Below are 24643 nucleotides of genomic sequence, written 5' to 3'. Positions count from 1 at the left end.
ATAATTGAGAAGGCAGCGAAACAATAAGAAGTGAGTTCTGCTACTTCGGAAACAAAGCACGATGTAAACCTACACTTTAAATTAAGTTCATAGACAGGCTGCCGCTGGCGTTTGTAATTTAGTGCCTGCCCATATAAGGCCATCCGTCAGCGGCAATCCAATAGCAAACTGCCACGGGTAAATATTCACGGGTGAAGGACTGTGCTTATGGAGAGGAAGATGAGATGGTCAGGGTGGTGTTTGACACAAACTCAGCGAAACTGCCAGAGAAAGTTTTAAGTGCCAGGACTAAGGTAACATTAAATAAAGCTATGGACATAGCACGAGATGGCACCAGCACAGCTGGGAACCTTCGATGCAAGTACACCGAGTGGCTCACGTGAACTGATGCAGTGCACAGATAAAAGCAACAGTTCCAAAGAGCTGAACAAAACCGAATTACACAATTGAAAAGGCAGCAAAAAATATGAAGCGTCTGATAAGCATATTCATAAATGCAGCTACTGTGGAAACAAAGCACACGGTGGAAAAAGTCAATGTCCCGCTAAAGGAAGACAGCGTAAAAAAAAACCCGTGCATGCAGTTTGTCACATCACAGATAAAAAGGAAGACGAGCTGTTTATTGATGCAGTAAGGAACTAATCGATGAATGAAACCTCTTATCTTTACAACGATTGACAAACACGGAATGTAACTTGAACACATCGTACAAATACGAGCCTGATTGAAAGAAATAATGATAATCAAATCCTTGATGACAGCAACATTCAATAACACTCACAAAACAATTACTGTATATTGACAATCATGTTACGTTATTTTTAAAATGTTCCCTTTTCTTTTTCATAACTTCTACTTCTCCACTGCGATACACGGGTATATATATAAATGTATATCTATAGCCCGATCTACAATACATACTTTAGCATAGACAAGTGGTGGCGCAATTGTAGAGTCTTCGCCTCTAACGCCGACATTCGAGGTTCGATTTCCGAGAGGGGGTGTACTGAGTATGTACGCGCTACCGATTCATTTTACCTTCCCATCTCCTTGGTTTGGGACGTATGAAAAATATTAGGTTAACGCAGAATCATGTTACGTTATTTTTAAAATTTTCCCTTTCTTAGCACAAGCACAGTTGAGAAGCTTCGATGCATGTACTCCATAACGCGTTAAAAAATAACGCATTTAATCACACTTTCAATTCCAAGCAAACGGGAACTTTTGTCAATGCATGATTTCCTGGTACATCCATTACACTGATGCACACATCACAGCTACAAAAATGTTAGAGTCGGAATAAAGCGCGTTCCTACGACTGATCATTTCGACTACCCGAGCGAAGCCTTGATAAAAGCATGGTTTTGTGCACACTGAAAAGCAAGCAAAATTAGATGCATTACAGAAAGCGGACTTTGTGGCTCTTACTGGGGATCATTGGACTTCCGTGACCGTTAGTAATTCTAAATACATCTAATTACAAAATGTTCAATGATCACACTGTTTTAGCCTAATGTACAAAATAATTTTGGCTAATGTTACTCAGAGTTTAAAGAGTAAGCTGGTCAAATTACCTTTTATGTTTCTGACTTATTTTTTTAAGAAGAAAAACTGCACTTTATGGTGAAATTTTGGTTATTATTATTTAAAGACAATACTATTCTGAAAATGTACTTAAAGTACTTAAACTACCACTTTATTTTTAAGTCTGCCCAATTTTAACCAGGGATGATATTTTTGTTTCTGTTTTGAATTCAAATGCAGTTTAAAAGCTTTTTTCAGAAATTAAAACAGCTTCAGTTTACAATATTCATGTCCATGTCTATTATTTGATTCTGTCGCCCACTAAAACCGTTTTAAATAAAAAAAAAAACATTTGCGATTTGGGGCAAATTTACGTGTCGATTACATACGATTAATCAAGATTAATTCTTACACAGCCTCTAATTAATTGGATTAATTTTTTTAATCGAGTCCCACCCCTAATATATATATGTAGATATATATATGTAGATTTGTATATATATGTGTATATACAGTATATATGTAGATATGTATATGTTGTATATACAGTATGTATATATGTGTGTGTGTATATATACAGTATGTGTATATATGTATATGTATATATATGTATGTGTGTATATGTATATATATATAACTGTATATATATATATATATATATATATATATATATATATATATATATATATGCCAGCAACACTCATGACAATTACAAAACAATTACATTGTCAATCATGTTACGTTATTATTAAAATGTTTCCTTTCTTTTTACTTCTCCGCTGCCAATCGCAGCTATTTTGCTATATATATATATAAACCAAAAGTTTTCATTTCATTTGTTGTTTTATGTTCCCAGCTCAAAAATAAGTGTTATATTGCTTTTCACTAAAATACTGAGACATTTTTTCCCCAGCCACAAAGCTACATTTTTTTTTAATTATGCCGACGTTTAAAGTGGAAATATATGCAAACAATATATTCTATGTGCCAAGAAATTATTTATTCTTATATTCACTCAAGCTGTATTGGCTGTCTATTCTTTTTGGAGGTAGGGCATTAGGGTGTCTGCCATTGCTCCAATTTTAGCATCATCTGCAAATCTGTCCCAGATTTCCTATTAGAAGAATGATTTGGACTGGTTCACTCAAAAATATTTTGGGCTTACAAAGATTAAAAAATAAGTATGAATAAATATTTTTTCCATGCCTGCAGACTGATGGGCACGTGTATTTCAAAATATTAATGATGTGACTTACAAAAGGTAAGATGATAGTAAGTAAGTTGCTTTTGGGGAACCATTAAGGTGATTCTTAAAAAACAAAATGTACCTGTTAAAATATATTTCTTGAAAATTTAATATGACAAACTTGCTGTACAATATGTACAAGTATAACTAGAAAATATAATGAAATGGTCATTCATTATTGAGCACATGTGGTAGTATCGGTCACCCATCCACATACTTACTTCCATTCAAGATCTTAGAAGAGTGGAGCCTATCCTGTCAGCATCAGATGCAAAGCAGGAGTCATCTCTGAATGAGAAGCCAGTACTATAACTATCAGCACACACTCCCTCACCCATCAACATTTACTGTACTTCTCAGTTAGTTTTTATATTTTAAAACACCAAAACTTCATGCACCATCTCAAAGGGATTTACAGGATAAGATTACAGAACCGTATTCTGGGAAATAAAATGAGAACTATATACTGTACATAGACCTAACATGATTTAAACAAAATGAACTTAAAGGCACTATACAATCCAGGACAGCTTCTGTTAACAGATACTGAAGAGGTTAACATAGAAAGTAAGTAGCAAAAGGTGATGTATAGATCAAAAAGTTAAATCAATAAATAAAGAAGGTAAAAAGGGTGAATATCTAATATTTTTAAAATGTTTGTAAGATATCAAACTGGACTGTTTTGCAGCCCTGTGATTCGCTTAACCTAATTTTCCTAAGTTTCCTTTCAGGTTTTGCAGGTCTCCTCTCTCTCTCTTTTTCTCTTTATAATATATATGACTAACATTTTGCTTGCAATTAAGCTCTCCTGAGTATACAGGCTGATACAGTATAGTCCAATAGAAAAGAACCACTCAGGAAAAAGCATCTGTACAAGAGGCATTTTAGCACAGTGAGTGGCAGGAAACCTAGAGAGTGTACAGTTGAAAGACAGATGAAAGAACATAAATGGAAAGCAGTTTTACTCCACATAAATCCAAATTGAAATTGCACTGACTATTTATGGTACAATGAAAGCAAATCAGAGAGCAAGGAACAAAAGGTAAAATTCTGAAAGACCTTGGATGGGGAGACAAAGTCACTAAAAGGAGAGCAAGGAGCTGTGGACAGTGGAACCATCATGCTGGCCTCTTTAAAACAGTATCTGCTAATTAGAGTTTTGTTTGTGACAGTGATGGGAAAAAGCTAGAATACAGCTATGGGCTCTGCCACTTCAATCGGATAGCTCTTCAAGTACTGATGCAATTTATTGTATAGTTGACATCCATATAAGACTCTGTGCAAACCAAGTATGTGAAATCTTAAATGCCACATATAATGAAAAAGATTTGTCTTATTAGTGTGTGACATTAACTGAGTTTGTGTGCAGAATCCAATGATTAGCATTTTTTTATACAAGGATGTCTGACTGACCTTCAACAAGTTTTATACACACGCCATCACATATGACTTTAGCCTCAACCTCGGTTTGCAATGATTAAATGTAAGGGTCATGAAAGTTCCAGGTAAATCTCATTTTGTGTGTTGTATTGTTTTTTAAGTGCTGCCTGTATTAACATCTTAAGCAGTACATGTACCATTCATGTCCTAGAAGGAGGTCACACAGATAAACACTACAAACAACATAAATTATGTAAAATTGCAGAGTATCTCAGTGGTAGAACTGTATGAATTTTAATTATTCATTGTTTTAATGTAGCACAATGAAATATTAGTTTGTTGACACACTTCATTTTCAATCTTGAATAATCAAATAACATTTCTAAAAAAGACCTCAGGTAGGGCTCCCTGAAGCAGTGTGGCAGAATCTGCCTTGTGCTAATGGTGTTGGGCATCATGTAGACGATGTGAGACATTCCTTATAGCCAGCGGCTCATTCAACAACCTTCATTCTACCTCTGCCTCCAGTGAATCCAGGCTGTGACCCATACTTGAGCCAGTCTTCCTGATTAATTTAACAGGTCTGTTGGCTTTTCATGTTGTTATGCTACTTCCCCCAAGATACCACCACATTTATTCTGGAGACAGACAGAACCCCACTGAACCCATGGTTCTTGCTTAAAGGGAATGCTTTACCAGTATAAGCCAGTTGTCTACACACCCCTTCCCTGAAAGTCTTACAACATGTAGATAAAAACATGACAAGTAAACTACAGTACTGTACATACTTTTACGAGGAAGCTTTCAGTTTTTCCCTCTTTTGCAACATGATGTCCCAGATCTCACTCAAGCTCGTACAGTGATTGGAGTTCAACTTTATTGCTTGAGTCTTTTATTTATGTACTCTACTATACTCATCTTAAGACATGGTATCGTCTACTACAGTAAGTTGATGTTGTAATAAGTGGAGCTGCATAATTATTTGTATATTAATCACTATTACAATTGTGATTGCCATGATACACTCATGCGAAGTGGTGATTACTTCATTTAAGTTAGTAGGGTGCTCCCACTCTCTGTAAGATCCAGCTTTCCGAGTTCTAAATTGCTCTCAAGAGCAAATGAGTGTTGTAATCAAGCACAGACACTTTTACTTAGTGCGAGTGCTTTTATTGTTGTTTACATACTTGTATAAGAATACTTTCAGGTTATGTTCCTGATTATTCCTTAATCTTCCATTATTATGATTTAAGATGTTATTATATACTTTGATTTTTACATATTCATGCAGCTTTTCTAATATTGCAATGCCCCAATTTATTCGTTCATTCGTTTTTCTATATTTGACATTTTTGAATAGTTAGTGGTGTGATGGATGGTTTTTTTTGGGAAGTAACATTTATTTTAAAGTAAGTTATGCATGTGCTCTACTTCATTTTTACTTCCTTATTATCTGAGTATCAGTAATTTACATCTTTTACTGTACTACAAAAAACAGAGACACAGGTACATTTTAAAAGTGTGCTGTGTCTTTATTGTAAAAATAAAAACGAACCAGTTTTAGACACAAAATTAATTAAAAATGTTTCAACAAAACACACCATTGAACAATTTCACATTGACAATTTTTAAGTGCTTCCCTGCAAAATGAAGGTTCTACTGTACAATATGTATACAGAATGCAGTATGTGCCGTTGGTAAGAGAAAGTACATATTTCACTTAATTGCAAAGGTAATAATTATAATTTATGTCATTAGCGTGCACCCCTAAAATAAACTTTGTTTGTAATGCAGATTCAATAGAACCCTACATGAGAGCAGCAAAAGTAATCTGCCTACAGTATTTGCTCTATGTCGAATTTGTAATTGTGCACGTTTTTGCAAGCACTTTCTGAGGTGTGATTCTTGTTTACAGTTGTCCTTGCTAGAAGAAGCAGGATTTGGAGGAGTTCTGCCTTATATTGACCCATGTGACCAGCCAAATGACCAGATGTACTTGAACAAATCATTTGGAATTGCACTCAATCCTGGTGGAGATCCTTCTACACCAGGCTATCCTAGCATTGGTAAGTAAGTTTACAATAATCATTTAAAAAGTTTTAAGTGTCCCCGCCACCCACACCTTCGACTCCCGCTGACATCACCAACTTTGTGAGAGAGTCCTCCTGAGTTTTTGCTGTTGCTCCTGCTCTCTGTCTGCTCAGCAGGAGCAACCTTCAACTGCCCCATCCCCTGGGTTCCATTCCCATCTGCTTGCTTCCTCCTGTCTTGCACTGGTTCTCTGTCACCCTTGCCCTTCTTTCTGTCATTTCACCACCACCTTTTCTTTCTTTTTGTTCCATTCCCCCTTATTTTTTTTTCCTTCTCTGTCGTGCAGGCTCCTTTTTATCTATCCTTTCTATTTGGGTGCAGGTGCCTCGGAGGTAGAATTGAGGCGTATGATCTTTCTACTCGTTTCTTGCACTTTCATTTATGTTAGGTAGATTGCCCAGAGGGGACTGGGCGGTCTCTTGGTCTGGAATCCCTGTAGATTTTTTTTTTTCTCCAGCCGTCTGGAGTTTTTCTTTTGTTTTTTCTGTCCACCCTGGCCTTCGGACCTTACTTATTCTATGTTAATTAATGTTGACTTATGTTTATTTTTTACTGTGTCTTTTATTTTTCTGTTCTTCATTTTGTAAAGCACTTTGAGCTACATTTTTTTGTATGAAAATGTGCTATATAAATAAATGTTGTTGTTGTTGTTGTAAGCAGCGCAATCAGCCAAGTACCCTAATTAACCACAGAGCGAATTGCACACACATACACCCAATTTGAACCTGCACTTCCATTGACACGATTGTTTATTTTAAAAATAAAACCAGAGACAATTCATCACAATGTCCTTTTTTCTTTACCACTTTTGATATTGTGCAAAAGAAACCTGTTAAAAAAGTGTTCAAATGTTACCTTTTTTGGCTGGCTTTTATGTTCTTTTTGCTTGGTGAGTGTGCTTTAATTAAGTTTAGAGTAAGAATGGGCAGTGGTGTAGTTGTGTATTGAATTGTATATACAGTATAATGCTCTGTACTTTTTCTCTGTGAATATGTTAAATAGAAATTATCACCATATCAGGAAACGTTTCTACTGTAGCAACAGCACTGTCATCACAAATGTCTGACACTGGAAACTGAATTTTATTAGACTGCCAACTGAAACACCTCTACTGCAGATAATATCTATGTGGTGTCTGCTACAATAACCAATAATGCAAGATCACTATCATGGTGTGGGTTATATTGAAAATGTGCAAATTAAAGAAAAGAGTGTTCCTGGAAATTCAAATAGTGTTTTAATATTCATAATCAAGAAGAAGAATTTTACAAACCGTATTTTTAGTAATAACGTGTTCATCGTAAGAGCCAAAGTTATCCTTCTCATCTACACCAAAATTACTGCCTTGCTAGTAGATCAATATCAAAGTGTTTGGAACTTTTGCTTTCATTTTTTTTTCTTTGCCATTTAAAAAAATTAACACTTGATTGTTCTGTGTAATTTTGATTTCAGAAATCATATAACTATGCACTTACTGCTGTGCTATTTGGATCTGTGCTTTTCTCTGCTGCAGCAAAGAGCAACCTTTTCAAAGTAGTTTCTCTACTTTCAATGTTTGGCAAGGACTCACTGTCACTTTGACAGTACCTGAATAAAAACAGCTAAAGTGTCATGCCGTATCCTGTATGTCTTCAATGATATTGAGCTGAAAGGGCTTCGATGTCTTTATTTGTATGCCACATTCAGTTGATTTAAATTTATTTGTAACAAAATACGCTTTCTAAGGCAGCTGCCACAGAGCACTTTGAAGTAAACACATACAGATATTAGCAATATACAATTCAAGTAAAGAAAGAGAACAGCTTATTTATATGGAATAACTATGAAACAGCTATGAAAAAGACAAAGAAGGAAAAAACGCAGGTTTATGAAAAATAACTCTTATCTGAGAAAATCAGCATGATTTAATAAATATTTACACAGATTTAGCTGGCGGTGTCCTGACTAGGATATGCAGTCCATGCTAAATGACATGCTGAATTGACATAGTCTCTGAAGGAAAGACATTGATTATTGTCATTCATGTCAAGGGCCTCTTCTGTTTGTGGTCTTGCTAGGATCCATAGCCATTGAGGAACAATGATACTGACATATTAAAATAAATGTAATGCAGACTATGTATTCTTAGACATTAAGTCCCTCATGGAAGAAAACTGTGAGTTAAGAAATGAGTGATGTGAGGCTGCGTGGTCTAATGGTTAAGGTACTTTAAAGCAGCAATCTTCAGTCTTGGTCCTTTAAGGTTTTTGGTCCAGTCGACCTCCATATTAGTAAACTGCTTTTGCTGTTAATGAAACAAGATATTTAATCCTTGCCCAGTGAGCACTCTTATCCTGCCTTGACAGGTATTTCTGATATTGTACTGTAGATTTTTTTTTTCCTGAAGATGTTATTAAGGTGTTTCCTGGACCAAAGCAGCTTAGCACTTCTTAGTCTTTTACTTATTTTCTTGTTTTCTTTTTCAAGGGCTTTAATTGAAAAGTTATTTCATGATGAGTGCGTACACAGTTTCAAGTCATCTTGTAAAAATGCATCAGTCAGTTATACAGTATAATAACAATATGTATTTAAAGACAGAGACGGAAGTCATGTGTTTTACTTTGGCAAAATTAAGTGTCCAGTAATGAGGGTTTGCTGTAATCAATATCTCCCTGTCCTGTTATTTAGATTTCCTGTGCATCCTTTATTGCCATGATTTGGTTATTCTAATGATTAAAAATGATTTCTGTTTTCTGTGTGTTTAATTTAATGTGTTTTTATGTATGTAAATGACATTTCGTTTAGTAGCTTATTGCACTATAATGTAAGTATGTGAAAAGCTCTGTGCATGTACTCAATGAAGCATGGTATACAGGAATAAATTAAATAGAATCGAATCCTTAAAGCCATCGGGATTCTTGTAAAAAGTGCCCACTGTTCAGGCTTGGTGTTGTGGGAAGATGTTGCTAAGATTCTCTGACCCTTTTATTGAAAAGTAATGTGGCTAGCTAAGGAAAAATTATACCTTGTTAGGGAACTCTAAGGTGTATTCTCTTCATCACATTGAAGTTGTATCCTTCATATTCTGATTAGTAGTATTACTTCATTTTTACTGTTTACAATGTTGTGAAAAGCTGTCATTTGAAAAAAATTATTAGTATTTCCTTTTTAACTGCTTATTTTAGAATTTTGCAATTAGAACATATTTGTAATGCGATGATACAGCTTGTTATGTAGTGTCAGTTCAATTTGCTTTACCCATTGTTACCAAATGAATTGTAGCGGCCTGAGGTCTTCTTTAAAAAATTTGCTTCGATTACCAGAAACCAGAAAAATACATACACCTAAAAATTGAATTTATAAAATCTGGACATAACCCTAACCCTAAGTCTAACCCTAACCCTAATTTATTCTTTATAAATCATAGTTATCTTGTAAATTTGCATCCATCCATCCATATGTGAATATATTTGCCTTGAACCCTGCCCGGCTGTCACCTTGAAACAACCATATGTCAAGCAAAGTCAAGTTGGGGAGCATGCATTGGTACAGTGCGTTGCCGCACCCACTACACAATGAAACAACTTGGGATCCCGTTTGGCAACCCCCAGGCAGACACGGTCCAGTTCCACCCTCCGGAAATGACCCTCTATCTGCCGCAGCCAGGTGTTATGTGGACGACCCCTTGGCCTGGTCCAGCCACTCGGGTCCCCAACAATGAGGATCATATGAGCTGGATCACCCTCGGGGAAACGAGTGCCGTAACTGATGCACCCTCACAATGCAGGTAATGTGCCTCATTCGGGACTCCATGAGCAACTGCTCATTCGACACAAAGTCAAACCAATGGTACCCAAAGATTTTCCAAAGAGACACAGTACCAAAGGAGTCCAGTCTTCATCTCAGGTCACTGGATAGTGTCCATGTCTTGCAACCATATAGCAGGACAGGAAGCACCAGGACTCTAAAGACTTGGACCTTCGTCCTTTTGCATAGATATCGGGAGTGCCACACACCCCTTTCCAGCGACCTCATGACCCCCAATGCTCTCCCAATCCATCTACTGACTTCATAGGAGGAGTCACCAGAGACATGAATGTCACTGCCAGGGTAAGTAAATCTCTCAACAAGGTCAACACTCTCTCCGCAAACAGACACACTGTTGTTGGCTGTGTCCAAGAGGTAATTAAAGGCCTGGATCTTGGATTTTATCCCGGTCTCTCGCAAGCTGAGACACTCAGACTCCTCACTCAGTCTCTCAAGCACCCCGATCAGAGCCTCTATTGACTACGCAAAGATCACACCATTGTCAACAAGTCAAGATCCATGAATCTTTCTTCACCAACAGATGCCCCACAGCCGCTGGACCCTACGACCTTGCCCAACACTCAGTCCATGCAAGCATTGAACAGAATAAAGGAAAGAAAACACACCTGGCGAACCCCAGAATCAACTGGGAAAAATGCAGAGGACCATGCTAATAAAACTCATAAATATATGATGAACAGATTCACCTGTAAGGTGATACAATGGCGACAAGAGAAGTGAGATGTACTATAAATTGAGTTCTGTGAGTTCATTTAATCTTTCCCTCAGCTGCTCTTTAAATGTTGGGCAGACAAAGCATTTACTGTCACTTCATCCAGAGAACCAACCCAAATGTAGTTTCACTGCTTAACTGTGGGTTACTAACTGAGGTGGCTTGGAAATACCACAGAATTTTTTATTTTTTTTTACTGTGTACACATGGCTCAATTTCTTTACTGGTCATTGAACTACTTGTAGTACATGCCAGTGTACTTTTCATCTTTTGGTAATTCGTATTCATTTGACCATGAATTAATGTGTTGCTTAACTGCAAATTATTCTAAGACATATTTAACATTTATATAAATGTAGCAACAAATAAAACCATACTTTACATAGAATGTCTGTTTAATCTTATATTGTTTGACATTTCAAACTAATAATGTAAACAGAGAAGTGTAAAAAAAAGTTGATTCTGGGATAAATAGTTTGAGGGCCATGAAAAAGAAAGGAAAATAAATTTAGCAATGCAAGGTCACTGAGATTACAGTATCAGTGCTGCTGCAAAAATTAATTTACCATGAAGCTGAGGGCTTCTACTGCTGCTAATATATTACCCTCAATACCTACTGATCTCATTTAATCATTATCCCTCATGTGCTGCTGTATCGAGTGCTTTTCACAAATCTGCTGCTAAGTAAATTATGCCATATATCCTCCTCACATCAGCAACACTAGTAACAGCCTTAGAGATGTCTGGCTGATATGTTCTGCTGGAGTAATGCCTTCCAGATTCTCCTGTGGCCTTTTAGCTTTTGCTAAAATTTTATAGCATGTCTATTCTACATGAACTGAACTGTATTTTTTGCTAAATTTGAAAGTATGTTTTTATTTTTTTGGTTTCTAGGCTTATTTAGTACCTGTACTTTTAAAAGTGAGTCAGTATTAATTTCTTTAAGGTGATGATCTCTGATAGATAACAATTGAATTTCCCCTTGAATTAATAAAGTTCATTTAGTCTGATCTAATCTAATAGATAACTTTGCTGTGTCACAACATTTAGACCTGGCTCAGATACTTGTAGCTTTTGTTCATTCAAAGATTCTCTTTTCTCCCCACAGTCTGAAGACATGCTTGTCAGGTTGAATGGTGACTTGAATTTGAGGGGATTTGTGTGTAGCCTACAGTGATAAGCTGACATCCCTTTTTGGGAAGTTTCTTGGCCTGGGTCTTTTGTTGCATGCAAATGCAATGGCTCTTAGCTGCCCAGAACTGAATTAGAACTGGGAAAAAAATAAAATAAGCAGGTGAAATGAGTACTTTCCTTTGTCATGTTGCAGGGGCTGTCCAGCTGAGTGCTGTATGCCACTTCTACTGTCACATACTACTGATACAAGGAATAATAACGTTTTTTTATATTATAACATTCAATTATGTATGGTGATATTTTCAAAGAAAATAGATTATATTAATACCTTTAGTAGAAACTTCGTATGCATGTGTACAATATTGAGAGATACACTTGTTCAATTTCTACAGTTTTAATTGACATTTTTTTAAATGAATCCGACTATTCTGAATCCAATTGCCAGTTGCTCTTAACTGAACTTTAAACAGTCAGACGGTAATTTTCAAAAACTTGTCGTAAGTTGCTAGTACAATTTTTTGTTTTCCTTACTGGTTAAAAACAGCAATTTGTTTTATAATTATGCTTTCATGAAATACTGTGCTCCAGCAAATGAGATTAGGCTGCTTAAATAAGACATCTAAAATAAAAAGGTTTTCATACTTCTCACTGAGAGGAGGTACCTTCCACAGCTGTGTAAAAATTAATTCACATAAATACAGTTTACATGTTCGTAAATTACTGAAATATATGTGAAAATCTACAAAAATAATAAAAGCATTTTTTCCACACAGTAGCATAATACAGTCAACCCTTCTGCAATAAAGTTAAATCCACAAATATTTGCTAAACACTCCTAATTCCTAAGTAAAGGTACTGCAAATGTTTTCCAAAATACTAAGTGACCTATGGTAGCAGCTGTAAAATTTCCTATTAAATTGATTTAAATGCATATAGTGTGAGATTAAATTAAACAATTAATCACGAACAAATGATGCATCATGAGTACCACATTTTGATAAGCTTATAATGCAGTAACTTGTATGTGAAATACGGCCGGCAGATATTGTACCTTTTACAGTGGCTGGCACTGTAATTTATCATAATGCTCTTTATGCAAGATTTGTTCATCCACTTTTTCAAAGGACTTTTTCTATTACAGGTATGTGGGGTATGCTTAAATGACATATCGTACAAACACATTTACACATAATGAAGCATGTTAACTTTTTATTTTTGTCCCTTTAAGATTTTAAGCAAGCATGTAGAGCTCATTTAAAAAGATGACTGGGTTATAGTGGAATTAAGAAGACCTAGATAAAGGGGGTAACTACAGTAGGTGACTGTAACATTAATATCAGCATTATGTTTATTAATATTAGAGAAAATGCAGAAGAGGCTTCCTCTATCACTGATGTCCTCTCCTTCACTGAAGCTGGTTGTCCGCAAGATTAGGGCATTCTTATTATGAAAGTGGCAGTCTGCTAATTTGGACCATCAGTCATTATGTCTCCTGTGTTGTGGGAATGCATACTTTTTTCAGTTGAGACACTTCCATTGAATGTTATGCACCATCTAAGCTGTTGCCCCTCTTTAGCTACTCTTTGGAAGCTAAAATAAAGTGGCCAGTACTACTCTGTCAATTAAGCAAAACAATATGTAGTTTAGGTGTTTTAATTGTGGGTGGTTAGGTTTAGGATCCTTGCAAGTGTCACTAAGGTTGTTTACTGTACTTGTGTGTCTTCAATGTCTAGAGAGGCTATTGAACCAGATGAAGTATGTCTTTAGATAGTACAAGAAAATGAGAATCCCTGGATGAAACCCATAAATCTTTTAAAGGTACTGTACTTGTTCTTTTGCACATAGATGATGTCACCAACAAGCTAACATTGAAGCATTACTCCTTGAAAAACGGGGGCCAGAATACTTTAAAATAACCATTCTGTTTTCATTACTTGCATACCCTGAACAAGAACATGGAGACCTGGAATGCATTCTGTCAGCAATGGGAATAAGGGATGAATCAGTACTAGGTTGGAGTGTTCTCCACGTTGACTAAAAACATTGTATCCATTTCAATATGGCAGTAGACATAGCACATATCTTTGTATTGGTAGGTGCAGGGGCATTCAAACATTCTGCAAGAATGTACATTTAATACACAAAGCTATGCATATGAGATATGAACTGGGCTGAAGTGCTACTGAATTTCCACAGTTTAAAAGTTTAAGACTATTTACTTTGAAATGCACTGACTAAGTATGCAATAGTAATTCTGTGTAGCTTACCTTATGCCTCATGAAGAAGAAGATTGCTTACTGCACAAATAATACTGAAACCTTCTCATTACACCTTCCACTGTTTTGCATACTGAAGGTGTTAAGCTGACTGCTCTGCAACGTCTGCATCAAACTTACCTCTCTGTTTCAAAGACATGCAGTGTATTTCTTAACTTCAACATTTCTCCCATGATTAAGGGTTTCCTGAAAGTTCTGTAAAGCCTTCCATCTTCTGCAGGAAGAGCACATTTTTAAATGGTTTGGTGCTTTTCACTCTAGGCCGGGAGGTAAACTCCTAACAATGGCCATTGCAAGAATCTGCTGAGCTTTGTTTTGCATCTGTCTCTGCAATATAATTGCTATCCTCTGGTGTGCTTGAGGGTTATTTAAATTTATATGATTTACATGCAGTCTTTATTTAATATTGTTGCAATCAATTCATCTTTCTGGAAATTTGTTTCTTGTATAATGCGTTTTAAGCTACATTTTACATGGTCCATTTTTCCATTTTCATCATTTTTGTATGCATCCAATATATTTCAAATTATTACTATTATTATTTTTATTTTCATGAAACATTTAAATTTTTTGTTGACTGCTATTTCATTGTATTGACTGAATGAATTAAAAATTAGTGTACTTTAATACTTTTTTCCTAATTTTTCGTAACAGTGGAAATTTTGGTTTGAGCATCCCCACTGCATGAATTCATTAGAAATATATGGTGAAATCATAAGAAGGCATAGCAGATTTATTACTTATGGCATTTAAGTGATATTAAAAATTGCTTTCTGTTATAGGCTAAAGCATGCAGTATATATCTTAACAAAATAAATCTAAATTAGTCATTTAAAATTAGTAATAGATTTTACTATAATAAGCTAACATATCTTATATAGCATATGCCCTTCAATGCTGTAATAATAATTTATCTATTAGCAGTAATGAATCTTTACAGAATGGATGTGGTTAGTAAGAAATGCATAATTATGACTCTGCATGTAACTGACTAATAAATGATTCATAGAAGGCACTTTTAGGAGACAGAGGGAACCTTTCCTGTACTTGCTATAATAGTAATAGTCATAATACATATAAAATTGTTTCTGTTGTTGCAATGCAGGGTTAATTAAAATAAAAATCTAACTGAATCTGTTCTGGCACAGAGAGTGAAGAATATTTCATAGACTCTGACAAGCTGCTAATGCAGCATACCAGGGGCACACAATTTCAGTTAGGTTATGAAACAATTAAAAACCATTCAAAATACAGTCTGCCATAGATTAGCTGAAACAGAGTGTATGGCTGTCACTGTCATATTGGCAACTGCTGCGTTGTAGCTTTTTCAGGTAGGGTGTGCCAGAATTTCAGGAAGTGACAGCTTTTACAAACAGTACACTTTGTTCTGTTTTTCCTCATGTTTTGCATTTAAGAATAAATTAGTTAATTAGTCCATGCAGGAGAAACATAATAACCTGACTCATCTTAATGTCTTTTGGAAGCATTGATTTCATTCTCAACAATAAACCCAATCATTATTTTCAAAATGGTATTAATGAAACTAACATATTTGTTTATCTTCTGTATGCTTTCCTTCTTTAAAGCACTTAAATACAGAAGAAAAATGAGAAAACAGTAATGTTTAGTAGGAGCTTTAAAATGTTTTCATATAAACTACTGCAAACTGGATTCACTGTATAAGACTACTTACCTTCCATCACTGATTTCCCAGTTAATTTTAAGTAATGGCTGCTTTAAAATGTTTTATGATGGTAGTTACCAAGAAAGACATTGTTTACAGCAAAGCTTCACTTGTCAGTTGGACAAGCTTGAGACTGATAGGGTGGAAAGTGTGCAGACAGGCCAACATGAATGAGGAAAGGCTAGTGCTGTTTTTGCAGAAAAATTTCAGAACACAGTTCCCAACTGCCAGTTTTCAAAAGCAGAAATTACTGGTGAGGAAAGCATCAAGCACAGTATGTGTACCAGAAATCAAGGGGGTACAAGCACAGATTGTTTTTCATGAAACAATGTTATAAGGTTATAGCTGTATTTAAGGTAAATTTCATTTGTGCTTAATTATGAGGGAACAATACTCCAAACATCACATATTTATTTTTTTATTTTTTGTTCTTTATTTCACCTTATACAATTTCTTGTATTTGGAATTTGTTAGTTTTCGCATACCCCTTGGGGTCAGAGCGCAGGGTCAGTCTTTGTACAGCACCCCTGGAGCAATTGAAGGTTAAGGGCCTTGCTCAAGGGCCCAGCAGAGTAGGATCTATTTTGTAGTGACGGGGATTTGAACCGGCAAATTTCGGGATACCAGCACAGATCCTTAGCCTCAGAGCCACCACTTTGCCAATATTGAAGCCCATTATGAAAGATCAATACCCCATATAAAACATATTGAAACCAAAATGTCAGAACCAGAATGTGCCTGGTGCCTGTAATTCTGAGGGAGAAGGCGTGCATGCTGTCATTTTCTTATGATCAAATGGCAGCACAATATGGTAATGCAAGTGACAGGACATGGCAATCGCAAGTTTGGTAATTGCACCTGAATGCCACTCTTTAGATGGTGTGAATGACAACAAGGGTGAACATGGCAAACTACATGAACAATGCGCTGGATACAGGTAACAGTTAGTGTATGTAAAGATTTACTAACTCCCACAGCTACTGTCAGTCTTCCATGATTGTGAATCTGGTCACTATGATTCCAGATATCTTCTTCAGCTGCTGAACATTTTCATTTCATCATGAGCTGGTTTTATTGATGTGGTAGCTAAAAGATATTGTATTTGATATATGATGTTGTATTCATTATTCATGGGCATATTTTTATATATCTGTTGGTTTTGTACTTTATTCACTAGTGTATGGAAGATATACAGGTAAGAATGGCTGTCTACATATGACAATAAACTTGAACTAATAATATATATTCTACAATACAGCCAAAATTGTAATTATCTACGGATTGGTACAAGTATTATACTAAATTTTCTGTTCAAAATTGCTACCAAAACTTTTTTGGACTTGATTTGAAACTGTGGTAAGTTCCCTAGACACGTGGTCGCATGGGGTTGAAATTCACAGCATTCTTACCAGTGAGTGGTAGCCAACAATGTATGTTTCTGAAATTTTGATTAAAGTAACTACAATTATTTATTTACTAAGGGAAAAAACTATACTTCAAAAAACGTAACCTAACATTCCTAGATTTGCTTAATCCATGGTTGTCGAACTCCAGTCCTGGAGGGCCGCAGTGGCTGCAGGTTTTCATTTTAACCCTCTTCTTCATTAGTGACAAGTTTTTGTTGCTAATTAACTTATTTTGCCTTAGTTTTAATTAAATTCACTCAGGCCCCTTAGTTGTCTCTTTTTTCTTAATTAGCAGCCAAACAATAATGAGACACAAAACAAGCCAGGATATGACCAGCTAACCTGTGCCCATCAATATCTGAAAATAAAGAAAGGTGATGGTCTCGGTAAGGTTGATCTCTCAGGTCACCAAAACATTTTCACAATGTTCTTAGAAAAAACAGAAAAATCAACTGTTTTGTAAATGTCTGCTGTTGCAAAATGATAGCAGCAACAAGCCATGGAATTAAATAATGGATTTAATTAACAGCAAGAATCAGTTTCTCATTAAGAGATTGGTTGGAGTGAAATTGGTTGGAGTTTGAAATCCCAATTTAGCTGGTCATCTTTTGACTCGTTTCACATCTCATTTCTGTTTGGCTGTCATTTAATGAAGAAACAAATAAATTTAGAGGACTGAATCCTTAAAAACTGGGCTATTTAAATGAGGGGGAAAAGAAGTTAATTAGCAATGAAAACTAGTCACTGGTTAGGAAAAGGGTCAGCAGCCCTCCAGGCCTGGAGTTCGACACCACTGGCTTAATCCATTTCAGAGTCATGGGAGCCAGAACCTATCCAGGCAGCATATATCATAGGCCATGAAAAAAACTTTGAAAGGTCCCTGGTCCATGCCAGCATAGTATGGTTTCTTATGCTATTTATTTTTCATGTAGACAGTGTTTCCTATTTGCAAAGACTTTGGGCTATAAAGCACATCATTACCATTACTGAGTCATTGTGTGACATTGGACAACTGATCACTTTATGTGCCGAGGTTCTAGTCATAGAAGTGCAAAAATAATTGTACTTTATCTATTATCTATATGGGAACGGCACTATATAAATAAAATGTATTATTATTACTAAATATCTTGAGAAAGCCTCTATATAAGAAAATAAAGTTTATTTGTATTACTGTATGTCATTACCGTAGTGAAAAAAATTATATACGCACTTGTTTTATCGTTATATACTATACTAGCAAAATACCCCCGCTTCGCAGCGGAGAAGTAGTGTGTTAAAGAAGCAATGAAAAGAAAAGGAAACATTTTGAAAATAACGTAACCTGATTGTCAATGTAATTGTTTTGTCACTGTTGTGAGTGATGAGTGTTGTTGTCATATATATATATATATATATATATATATATTTACACACACACACATAAACATATATATATATATATACATATCTATACATATACACATATATACATACATATATATATCTACATATATACACACACATATATACACACACATACATACATACACCCACATATATACACACAAATACATATATATATATACATACACACACACACAGATATATAAACATATATATACATATACATACATATCTACATATATACACACACAGCTATTTCGTATCAGTGCAATACGCTGTTTGTTAAAACGGTTGACTCCGCTCTTACGTGCAATAACAAATCAAATCATTCAGTTGTCTTTGCTCATATATCATTTTAGAGCTGGACGCCTGGCATCTTTTTGGCCACAAGTTCGTTTCTGTTTGGTGTGAGGTTCTGTGTTGTGGAGATTCTCAGGATGGATTGCAGGTGCTCATCAGTGAGGCGACTCCTGTATGCTGTTTTGTTAGTCTTTATCACTGAGAAGAGCTTCTCACACAGATATGTGCTACCAAACATGCACAAGGTTCGAGCCGCATGTAGACGGACTTTTTTTGTTCTTCAAGTCACCAAAGCGCCGTGCAAACTCAGTGCGCAATAACTCTAGCTTCGCAAAAACTTGCAGCATCATAAGGTAGACTTGATTAACGCCGTTAGTGTTCGGCAAGGCAGCTGAAGCGCTGCATTATGGGATCTGTAGTTTATTGTGTTACCAGCGCTTCATATACCCGGCCATTAATAACAATAATACAGTATATAAAATGATCTCGCGGGCCGGATATAATTACACACCGGGCCGGATGTGGCCCGCGGCCCTTGAGTTTGACACATATGGACTAAATAGAACTTGAAAACATATATTTTTTCAAATGTGATCGCGCAATTCAGATAGAGTTGACGCGACTACAGCCTGCATGCCTCAATGAGTCATCCTCCCCTCGCTCTTACTTTTTTACCGTTCATCTAATGAATACACTGAGTATGGCTTTACCAAAACAATCATTGATGGCGAATAAAGTATCCATTATTCGAGTATGTAGATCGGTATATATATATATATACATATATATATACCCGCGTATCGCAGCGGAGAAGTAGTGTGTTAAAAAGGTAGAAAAGAAAAGGGAACATTTTAAAAATAACGTAACATGACTGTCAATATACAGTATTTGTTTTGTGAGTGTTACTGAGTGTTGCTGTCATCAAGGATTTGATTATCATTATTTCTTCAATCAGGTTCGTATTTGTAGGATGTGTTGTGTTCAAGTTACATTCCGTGTTTGTCAATCGTTGTAAAGATGACAGGTTTCATTCATCGATTCGTTTCTTACTGCATCAATAAACAGCTCGTCTTCTTCTTTATCTGAGACCTGACACACTGCATGCACGGGTTTTTTACACTGTCTTCCTTTAGCGGGACATTGACTTTTCCACCGTGTGCTTTGTTTCCACAGTAGCTGCATTTATGAATATGCTTATCAGACGCTTCATATTTTTTGCTGCCTTTTCAATTGTGTAATTCGGTTGTTGTTCAGCGCTCTTTGGAACTGTTGCTTTTTATCTGTGCACTGCGTCAGTTCACGTGAGCCACTCGGTGTACATGCATCGAAGGTTCCCAGCTGTGCTGGTGCCATCTCGTGCTATGTCCATGGCTGTATTTAATGTTACCTTAGTCCTGGCACTTAAAACTTTCTCTCGCAGTTTCGCTGAGTTTGTGTCAAACACCACCCTGACCATCTCATCTTCCTCTCCATAAGCACAGTCCTTCACCCGTGAATATTTACCCGTGGCAGTTTGCTATTGGATTGCCGCTGACGGACGGCCTTATATGGGGCACTAAATTACAAACGCGAGCGGCAGCCTGTCTATGAACTTAATTTAAAGTGTAGGTTTACATCGTGCTTTGTTTCCGAAGTAGCAGAACTCATGAATATGGTTGTATATGTCACTCGCTCGCTTCTTATTGTTTCGCTGCCTTCTCAATTATATAATGCATGTTTTCTTAAGCGCTTTTTTGAGGTCTTCCTGGTTTTCTATGTATTACGTAGGAGGCGTGATGATGTCACACGAAACTCCGCCCCCACGGTGTTGAAGCTCATCTCCATTACAGTAAATGGAGAAAAACTGCTTCCAGTTATGACCATTACGCGTAGAATTTCGATATAAAACCTGCCCAACTTTTGTAAGGAAGCTGTAAGGAATGAACCTGCCAAATTTCAGCCTTCCACCCACACGGGAAGTTGGAGAATTAGTGATGAGTCAGTGAGTGAGTGAGTCAGTGAGTGAGTGAGTGAGTGAGTCAGTGAGTCAGTGAGTGAGTGAGGGCTTTGCCTTTTATTAGTATAGATTATGTAGACCTTAATAAAATATCTAAAATACCATACAGTTACCACTCTGTGGTCAGATACTTTAGCACTTCCTCCCCCCTTCCCTTCTACATCTGTAACCTCAGGGAACTAGACTTAACTTGCATATTTAATTATATATTATTGATTAAGTTCCAAAAATGATTAAGGAAGCAAAATACTATGTGAATATTGGCAAATCATCCCCGTACATCATAAGTAACAGTGCATCTTGCATCCATTGCCGGCTCTCAGCTTATCATTAGTTTAGCTTGCTTTGCTACCACATGCCCATTGCATTGAGTATTGAATCAGGCCATATTCCTTTTTCAGTATGGCTGCCAACATAGAGTTGTCTTTATCATGGTCTTCTCTTCATGGTGAGATGGTGAGAGAGAGAGCGGTAAAGGCAAGGTGAACAACTTTATACCATTCTTAAACCAATGGGGTATTGTCATACAGAACGCCCCCCGATTCAAACCAATCATAAACAGCCATACTTTAGACCAGTAGAATTAATCTTCCATTCCATTCCTGACCAGTTACCAATGAAAGTGCTAATGTACAACTCATCAATTAGTTCCTTTGTTTATTCAGTTGATGGCCTTCTTGCAGAGGATGGCTTACAGGCTGTAAGTCCAAACACAGTCACCCTTGCCAAGCTAGTCTGATAAAGACTGGGGAGGTTGGTTACATAAGCATCAACGCACCGCTGTTCTCATCGATGAAGTAAATCATGCCTCCTGCAACATTATCTAATAGTACAATTGCTTTGTCTAGTATACAAATAAAGACATACAAATTATCTATCAACTTATATGCTAGAAATCACTCCGTCATATCACTGTTTTGCCAATATCTGAAAGATTCAGTAGGAGACATCAAAAAGATGACAGAAGAATCTACAGTGTAGAATACAGATACAAATAAAAATGGCTACACGGAGAGAATGTGTAACCTCCATGAATTGAACCTAAGAAATTGCAGCTTTTTATCAAGCAGCACTAACCACTATGACACTATGCTGCTCCAGCAAATACTGTATGTTGATAAGCAAATAATTTGATTCAGTTTATTATTGTGTAGCACTCTTCACTGATTACAGGCGCATAATCCTGCACTTAGTATAGATTCCTTGATTTGCAATGCATGCTAAATAAATAAATGGATCCAAATAACATTTTTAAAGCTCTTTACTACAAGAGACTTGCACTAAAATGTTTAGCACCTTGCTGTAGATAATAATAATGAGATGTTTGAAACAGTTATGTAGGGTCCAAAAAGCACCTTCATTACTGCAGCTTATGGTAAGAGTAACTGTGGTGTTTTGGCACTATATTAACTGTAGACCTAATTATCTGTCACATCATGCAAAGAAAAAAGCTTTGCAAAGAAGTAGCAACTGCTGTCATTTAAAACTGCTTGATTTACTATATTCAACATTTAAATGTTTATTTTATAAAAATAAGTTCTTTCTTCCGAAGTGCAAAATTAAAATGAAATTGTTTCTGTTATCAAGCTGAAAATTTTTGAATGCTTTCTTAGGTTCACATTTTGAAATTGATCCATCCATTTTCCAGACTTCATATACTTTTTAATTTACTCAGAACTGCAAGGAGGCCAAAGCCATACATTGTAATTACTAATTAATTTAAAAAGAAACCATATTTTGGCCAAAACATTTATTTAATAATTATATTTAAAACTGGGCTAAATTAATAAATTATAGGTAAAAGGCACAGTAACGCAGTATGTGCTTGCTGAAGCAAGCGTGGGTGCTTTTCTTTTGGTTTCAGTGGCAGATGGTAGCTACCCACACCTCATATCATTTCAAGTTTAATCTCATTGAAAGGATATATACTGCTCTATGTGTGTTTTTATTTCATGTTTCTTGGGAACTCTTACTTTGTTTTTTAGTCATTATTCCTAAAGAGTCTGCTGAAGTTCTATAGTTTGCATTTTAGCATACTATTGAACATTTAAAAACTTGCTTTTTGTAATAATTTGTTATTGGTAAGAGTGTTTGCAACAGGTTTACTATTTTACTTGTCATGACAATATGTTTAAATAATGTTTATGACTTTAATAGCACATTCATTATATTAAGGACATTGGTTCTCAAAAGAAAGTCTCCCAACAACTCGTTTTGTTTTTGGATACTGTCATACATATACACTTAGCATGGAATTTTCAAAATTCATATCCATAAGCAGAAAGGGGGAAGAACATAAAGAAAAACAGGATAGCGTTGTGGATAGCTTGGTCACTCTGTGATCAGTCAGGTAAAAAGAGGAATACTGAAAGAAACACAACTATCAGTTTGGAAAGTGAGGACCTCATTTCAGAAAGTGAAATTCTTGAATGTGCCCTGTTGTCACATGCAACTGTGACTGATGGGCAAAAACCCAGTTCCCAGTTTTAAATTTGAGAGTGTCAGGAAGATTGTGAAGAATGAAGAACATAGAAGACGTCCTGATGTTGTATTGCATTTGGAAATGAAGTAAGCGGTCAGAATTATTTCTTCACAGAATTTTTCTAACAGAGTTAGACGGCAGACCACGTCATGAATGAATGCAAGACTTTTCACAAGCAGGACACTTCATTGGCCCATTACACTTAACTCAGAAAATATTCTGACTTAAGCCTGGGAAGTAATGTAATTAAACTTAACCTAGCGTAGAAAGGATGATTGTATAGAGCATTACTGATATTTTTAGAGTTATTGGATATTTACTTTTGTAATTTAACTGTTCTACAAGTACAACTCCCTTGGTTTGTAATGCAAGCTAATGGAATAAATGGATCACTTTTTTATAAATCATTTGATAGTTTTGTTTTAAGGTATGCTTTTTTCATTCCATCAGTGATTTCATATAGTACACACAGATATATGATCTCCAGCAAACATTATTCCAACTCTCAGGCAGCATGTGTGTCAACTCTGCTGTCATACCCATAATGCATCTTACATCTAATTAATCTTCAATTTTTTGTTTTAATGCAACTATGAATCATGACATGACGACATAAAAAATTGCACAAGATAGTGTGATTGAAAGTTAACCTTTCTCTGTACTTTATGTAAATCTACAGGAACTGTCTCTATTTGGAATTTCCCTGCATATTATGTCACATTTTCTTCTCATTTAACATGTGTAATAAATAAACAACATAAATGCCAAAAGACAATTAGAAAACCAGAATCAATGTGGTAAAAAGATAAAGGCATACTTAAGGGATAGGCAGAAGGTTAGAAAACAGGAAACTGACCAAAATAAACCACTGTGAACCTCAAAGCAAAAACACCAAAATTAAATTCAAAAAAGAACAAGGCAAAGATTGTAAAATTGCTTGAATTCTTTAACCATAACTACTCAATTGAAATGTTGAATTGATGTGTTGTTTTGATTTGAATTCTTTATTAGGCCAAGGATGTGACATCTTGAGTCATGTATCATGCAACCAGCAACAGGGTCATTTCCACAAACAATATTGTGATGATCATACATCATTGCTCAAAATAGCAGTGTCAAACAAGAAGATCCCACTTCAAAATGGTGGCATGCTGCCATCACTGTTACACAATAAAAAGAAAGTATGCAATACATGTAAAAATATAAAAAGTAATTTTCC

The 24643-nt window shown here is 35.9% G+C and overlaps 1 protein-coding gene across 6 annotated transcripts in view; it reads left to right on the top strand.

The window, feature by feature from the left end:
- Positions 1-24643, top strand: part of LOC120532652 (inactive N-acetylated-alpha-linked acidic dipeptidase-like protein 2) — a 2009486-nt gene that overhangs the window by 1196090 nt on the left and 788753 nt on the right. For all 6 annotated transcript variants that reach the window (XM_039758865.1, XM_039758875.1, XM_039758892.1 and 3 more), the window contains one exon: positions 6066-6216. In XM_039758865.1, the coding sequence (XP_039614799.1) occupies positions 6066-6216 (151 nt within the window). The remainder of the gene's footprint in view (positions 1-6065; positions 6217-24643) is intronic.

Source organism: Polypterus senegalus, chromosome 1 (assembly GCF_016835505.1).
Source record: "Polypterus senegalus isolate Bchr_013 chromosome 1, ASM1683550v1, whole genome shotgun sequence".
In the NCBI taxonomy this organism is placed as follows: Eukaryota; Metazoa; Chordata; class Cladistia; order Polypteriformes; family Polypteridae; genus Polypterus; species Polypterus senegalus.
The sequence above is the reverse complement of the archived record's forward strand: the minus strand, read 5'-3'. Positions and strand labels throughout refer to the sequence as shown.